General features: G+C 36.3%; 1 protein-coding gene across 1 annotated transcript; it reads right to left on the minus strand.

Annotated features, from left to right (window-relative positions):
• Positions 1 to 465: 465 nt before the first annotated feature.
• Positions 466 to 1,821, minus strand: LOC125251482. The gene is made up of 2 exons (XM_048164837.1): positions 1,392 to 1,821; positions 466 to 1,168 (listed from the first exon to the last, which is right to left on the minus strand). The coding sequence occupies exons 1-2, from the start codon at positions 1,685 to 1,687 to the stop codon at positions 466 to 468; spliced, it is 999 nt and encodes a 332-aa protein (XP_048020794.1). The 5' UTR covers positions 1,688 to 1,821.
• Positions 1,822 to 6,880: the final 5,059 nt, after the last annotated feature.

The raw sequence follows: 6,880 nt of genomic DNA on the forward strand, positions 1-6,880 counted from the left end.
CAAGAGTAGTTTTCAGAGAAATCAATGTGTATGAGGCATTCATTACTCTTCATGTTCTTTTTCAATTCCCTGTAGTAGTTAAACTGGGTCTTGATGTTGAACAAGTGCCTTTTGAACTTTTTGAGCTGTTTCTGGAAAGTCTCAATCAGGTCCTCCAAAGAACTCTCCATTTCCCTCTTCACGGTGATATTCACAGGCAACTTTTCTTTGCTGTCACCACTTTTCTTCTCTCTGAGGACAGTTTCAGTTGTCCACTGCACATAAGAAACTTGGGTTTGACCATCATAGCCAGACTGAATCTTGAGGTCTTGTAGTTTGCAGTTCTTGCATTCCGCATACATGCATGGCTTAAATGTTGGATTACAGCAAGTTTCCTCAGCAAGAGATTCCAACTCTGTTCTCTCCAGAAGTTTAAGTCCATGAAGTTTCTCCACGATAAATTCCAAGTTTTCATGCACCTTACATCTACATTATATCTCGGTCTGCAATGGTTGGATGGACTACCCAGTATGGGCGCATTCGGCAGAAGAGTGTATAGGAAAGTTTGCTAGAGACGTTTTCCAGCAGGAATATCCTATGGAGGTTTTTCATGGTGTCAGTCATAAACCGCTTCTGCTTTTTTACTTTTCCCTTTGTTATGGTCTGCTTTTTACCTGCTGTTGAACGACTTACGTCATCCCTGGTGTAAAAGGCAACAACCTGGTCTTGCAGTTTTGAGTGTGTGGATATGTATTTCTTCCTGGCAAAACAGGCTATTTCGTCCCCATTTGTGTTCACATTCTTGCAGAATCGTTTGGCTGAGACCCCCAGTGTGTCATGAATGATTTTCTGGAACCTGTATTTTTTCAATATTTTTCCAGATACGATTCTGCCGATTAGGTTCCTGGTCTTTTCTTTTGCTGCACACTGAAATTTTTGTTTGAGGCTTTTCACAAGTGCATGATGATAGACCAGAGTTCTCCGCACATCCTTACTGACTGGACTTGTTCCGAGCATCCTTTTTGTTCTTTTCCTAGGAGAGTCGACACTGCACAGTAGCCGTTCATAGCGCTTACGGTATTTGTCTGATATTTTTGTTTGAGCTTTAAGCTTTTCCTTGAGTTTGTGATTCTCAATGTATATTTTCTGGTACTGTCTTCTTCTAGTACTTCTTCCTTGTATTCTCTGTCTGAAATTACATGAAGACATTTTTAAATTATTTTTTAACATTGCAGGTGTCATTTAAAGCATTTGAAATTAATTGTCACCATGCCACCATGTAATTTTGCATTTTAATCTAACATTATAATCTAACAAGTACTTTTTCATGAGACATTGTTCTGTTTAAGGTACTTTCTACATAGCCTGCCTACATAGTTCTGTTTGAGGTTCTTACTACATAACCTTCTAACCTTCCTAGTTGTGGAACTGGTTGTTCCTCGCTGTCAGGACTCAGTGGTGGGGTAACAATAGCAGAAGCCTGTTTCTTTCTGCGTCTGCTCTGTTCCTGGGCTCTTCTCCAGGCCTTTCTCTTTGCACGTTTTTCCCTCTCACTCTGTTCATATATGGGCTTATAGTATGCACCTTGCTCCCTCTTTTCTCTCCATTTCTGCCGGCCTTTTGCCAAGTATGCCTCCCTTTTCGCAGGATCAGCATCTCGCCGTGCACGGTAACGGCGCTGCTTTTCTGCTGCAGATAATCGTGGCATTTGCCTGAAAACAAGTTTACTTTTATAATATTTATTGCAAAGTATTTTATAGTTACTGTACAATTAGAATATTAAATGAACTCCTGAAAACTATAAGAACATGTCATGAATGTCAACTATGTTACTCTTGGTCAACTAAGCTACCTTTGCAGAGTAACATAGGTGACTGGTAACCTAGTTGACATTTTTGCTGTTTTTAGGGATAAAATCAAAATGGTTGCCTAGCACCAGACACCACATGCCATTTTACGGAGAGGTTCTTCTAAATATTATATGTACAACTGAGTGGAATTGAAATTCAAAGTTATTTATGAATTCATTGTAGTAACACTGTTGACATATGATAAGTACACATTTGCCCTAAGCACTACTTTAGGTGAAATAACTGAAAATGTGGAGGGAGAACATACCTTGGAGTCTTGCTAGTTTTCTCTTCAGGAGGAAATGACATCATGTGGAGCAGGTCATGTGATTTGGAAAACACACTCTTCCTTGAGGGGTGTATTTGCTATGGGTAACTTAGATGACAGCGACTTCTCTGACATATATTCAATTTGTCAATTTCTATTGAAAATGTGACATATTGCCCAAAAAGACACATTGTTCACAATTACTTCAACTTAATGTAAATAATATAATTAAAACTGTTTTTAAATAAGTTTTTTAAATGTTTTTTTAGGTAATGAGATTGTGGTTGTAATTCATTTCGGACGGTTATTTAGTTGACATTTTAGGGATATCTAGTAAATTTTTATAAATAAATGATTATTTCCATAATAATTAACTATGGAATTTGTAAAGACAAGATCATGAAGAACACTGAAGACTTTTAAAATTTTATTTTAATAAGCATGTTTGCGAGATAAATCTCATGGACATGAAAACTCCCTCAATTATATATTGACCCTGATAGTCCCTTTCCAGTTTGGTCATTTACTGGGATGAAATCAATGAAGTGTTCTTTTACAGTCATGTCTAATGATGTCATATTAACAAAATGGAGAATCAGTGACATTTGCTCCTGGTGGTTCTTATCTGGTGTGCAATGAGGAAGCACAGAAAAATATTTTGCCCTCACAATAGCATTTTTGACATTTGTGGCTACAATCGAAATTATCTCGTTTCGAATTTGAAGCCCTAGATAATGTGCATGAGTTTCTTTATTTTTTGATGCGACTGACATGTTCCTGCATAGTGGGATCAAATTTGCCGAACATCTCTATTTACCCATTGTTTTCTTCGTAAAGCCTAGCATTCGTTCCTTGAAATGCCAAATTATGTTTGGACAAGTACTGCATGGCTGCTATAATTCGCATAAAACTGCTCTGCCAGTGTGCCTGTTCTCGATTTATCTTCCTTTGATGTACCTAGTCTATAGATGTCATTGTCTCTAACCTTCATTTAGTCTCCATCCATTTTGCGGCACTTGTAATGTGATCACGGGATGTTTCGTGTTGTTTCAGCACAGCAGCCAGATGTCTCCAATCATTATTGCCCTCATTAGCAAGTTTGGTCTGAGGCAGACTTGTGCTATTGTTAAACAGTTTACAACAAAAGCAAAATACAGAATCTGTTAATAAACAATCCAGTCTCTATGAGCTTTTCCACCATTGGGTAACTTTCTTACATAGAAGTCATCGGAAAAGTGTCTTTTTTTTCATGATTTGGGTGGAAATTAAAGTTGCACACCATGACAGGACCCTTTTCCACAGTAAACCCACTGTCTTGTCATTTAGATGCATAGGGCAGTTGCTGGGGTCATTAAGAAATACAATCTACGCTGCGATTTGTCTCTCACGTCGGAGGCGGAGCAATGCTCATCAGTAGAAGTTGACCGGACCTAAAGGTGCGTTCACGCAGCTTTGTAATTCCTGTAGTTACAAGATTCTAGCTTGTAAAAAGTTAATATCCTCGTAGAGCTTGTAATTACAGCTTGTAAGCTGGGAGTTTTCTGAAAGCTACGCTGTACCACCTGACCACTGATTCATTTAGGCGTTGATAGTGGTGCCATGGAAACGAATAATTCCCAGTCCAAGGACCAAGGACGTGAACAGCTCCGAATATACTGTCACGTGTTGTTCTCTCAAGATTCCGGTAAATACGAGGTGACGCGAACGCAGCATAATCTTCCAGCATAGTCTCTAATATGTTGTAGCAGAAAAATAAATAAATTGACCGTGTGGTTCAACTTAACTAAAATGTAACAAGCCAGACTATAAATATTTTTCACTCATCACAACCACTTATTTAACTTATTCAGTGGTGTATAAAGTACTTGAAAACCATACTTGAGTAAAAGTATAAATATCTTACCAGAAAATGACTTTGGTACAAGTTAAAGTCACTGTTTAGAATGTTACTTGAGTAAAAGTTTTAAAAGTGCCCTAGAATTGAAAATTAATTTTTCCTCGGCATAGTTAAATAATTAGAGTTCTGTACATGGAAATGACATACAATGAGTCTCAAACACCATTGTTTCCTCCTTCTTATGTAAATTTGATTTGTGCAAAAAACCTCTGAAGAACAGGCGAATCTCAACATAACACCGACTGTTACGTAACAGTCTGGATCTTTAATATGTACGCCCCCGACTTTTGCATATACCAGCCCATGTTCAAGGCATTAGACAAGCCAGTATTAACGTCTGGAGCAGCACAGGCGAATAAACAGACTTTATGCAGGTAAGCAAGCAAGGACAACAGCGAAAAATGGCAGATGAAGCAATAATAACTGACATGATCCATGATATCATGATATTTTTAGCGATATTTGTAAACTGTCTTTCTAAATGTTTCATTAGCATGTTGCTAATGTACTGTTAAATGTGGTTAAAGTTACCATCATTTATTACTGTATTCACGGAGACAATAGCCATGTCATTATTTTCATTTTTAAACACTTTCACCCTTGATTCAGTATCATACATTTCAAAGAGTTTGTTCTAGTCAGTTTGATGGTCCATTAACACCAAGGCTTCATGAAGTCAGAACAATTAGCCTATACGTGAACTTTAAACAACACGGTTTTTACAAAATAAACTGAAATATGTCTCCATCTAACCACAGCTTTGCACAATCAGCAGAAGATGGAATAAAGATAAGCAGCGCGTAATCCTTGTAGTTATTTCTGTGTGATTATGTTGATGTTTATAGATGTTTAGTCGTTGTGAACAGTATGGCGCGTCTTTAACTATTGGTGTCCGATGACGTCACGTCTCGCGCCTTCTCTCCCTTGCTTCATTCATTCAGCGTCTTCTGAGGTGAAGCGAGCAGTTCACGGTACTTCACTTATTTAAGTTACTCAATTATCAAACACACTTTATGCATGCTCGTTTCTGTATTGTTTTCATCGGGCACAGCGCTACTTGTGCGTCTTTTCTGGCGTTTTCCTGCTGAAATAAACAGTTAGCATAGTAGCAGCAAGCATGTGAGGAAAATTCATTCAGACCTGAGCGATTTGTTTGCGTTTGTTTGACTTTCAATGTTTTATATTGAAAACTGTTACTGAATGTCAAGTCAAAAGTCAAAGTTTGAGATCTGTGAGGGAAATTGATGGGAATCTATTCCAAGTTTTGCTACTGCCATTTTAATTTTTACCTTTATTTCTCTGTCGACATTTATCTTTGGCTGATTATATCAACTTGTTAAAATTGAAATGTATAGAGAGTGGGGTAAGATAAGCTGTGTTTTACTAATGTGGTCCTCAAGATAAGAGGAAATTAGGTACAATAAGAGTAAAGTAATTTTAGGATGTTTCCTGTCATTTTAAATGTTCAGAATACATATATGACAAAGAGTTCTAAAAAATATGTTTTGTATCAAGGCGTTCAATCAGTTTACCCCAGGATAGGGGAAAGTTGATCAAAGTCAGTGGGTAATTTGCTCCATATGGTTGTAAACTGAACATCTGAATCAAAGTTAACTTACCTCTTTTAAAAATTAATTTAATAACCAAATTACTCTTTACAAACAGTCTCATTTATTTTCTTAATGCTAATTTAATCAGGGTTCCCACTTGTCCTGGAAAACCTGGAAAAATGATGACAAACTTTCCAGTCCTGGAAAACACATGGAAAATTTGAGAAAATGTAAAATGTCCTGGGTAGCGTTTCCCAAAAGCATCGTAAGCCTAAGTTGATCGTAGCTCCATTGGTTTCAGTGGAGCAACGATCAACTTAAGCTTACGATGCTTTTGAGAAACTCAGTGCAGAACTTAGTGAGTTTCCACTTAAGTGATTGACAGCTGCAGTGATTAAAAAGGAAAAATCTGTATATAACCAATTTGCAATTTGGAAAAAAAAAAAAAAAAAAGTTTTTCATGCTGCCAAGTATACACAAAGTTTTGGGAATGACTAATTTATTTAAATGCAGGATTGAATCCAAAATTATATTGATTGACATGTTGATAACCAGCATTGGGTGGGACAGAAAATTATAATGTCAAAATAGATGTGTGCATTATGTAAATGCAGACTAGACCTGCCACATATTCTATTACGTGTTATGGGTTTCTTTGTTGTTCATCGACTTTGTCTTTGACTAATATTTTTATTTTTAAATAGTTAAACAAAACATTAAAATAGTTCCAATATATTTTGCTATGAAATGGACACTGGTAATGAGAACATTTTATCAGTAATTTATGATTAAGAGCTCATATTAAAAACTGATATTATAGTTATCATAGCAATAAACTATGGAAGCTTGTTTCTGCCGCTGAATTAAAAAAAAGGTAACTTTTTATCTCAATTCTAAAAAATTCTTGCAATTGCGAGCTTACATAATTGTGATATAAACTCACAACTGCTTGATATAAAGTCAGAATTGCGAGATATAAACTTACAATTGTTTGTTATAAAGTCAGAATTGTGTGATATAAACTCAGAATTATAAATCACATAATTGTGATATAAACTCTGACTTTTCTTGAAATTCCGCCTTTTTCTGTGGCGGAAACAAGCTTCCATAAACATAATGTATGATTGAGAGCTCATTAAAAACTGATTTTAAACTTAAGTCATGGCAATAAACTGTACACCTTTTAAAGACTTGGAGAGCAATATATTACTTTAGGGCATGATCCTTGTCTTTTATTCCTGCCATAGTAAAATTGAAAATGTCCTGGAAAAGTCCTGGAAAATGATGGCTAAAAAAGAGTGGGAACCCTGTTAATATTTACGGTTTTATAAAAGTA

The sequence above is a fragment of the Megalobrama amblycephala genome, linkage group LG1, assembly GCF_018812025.1.
Source record: "Megalobrama amblycephala isolate DHTTF-2021 linkage group LG1, ASM1881202v1, whole genome shotgun sequence".
NCBI lineage: Eukaryota > Metazoa > Chordata > Actinopteri > Cypriniformes > Xenocyprididae > Megalobrama > Megalobrama amblycephala.

Bases quoted from the DNA above. Each gene is read 5' to 3' on its own strand.
- LOC125251482 (XM_048164837.1), bottom strand. From the start codon at position 1,687: ATGCCACGATTATCTGCAGCAGAAAAGCAGCGCCGTTACCGTGCACGG. The intron at 1,169-1,391 runs GTTAGAAGGTTA...ATGTAATTTCAG, and splicing joins CCAGTTCCACAACTAGGAAG to ACAGAGAATACAAGGAAGAA.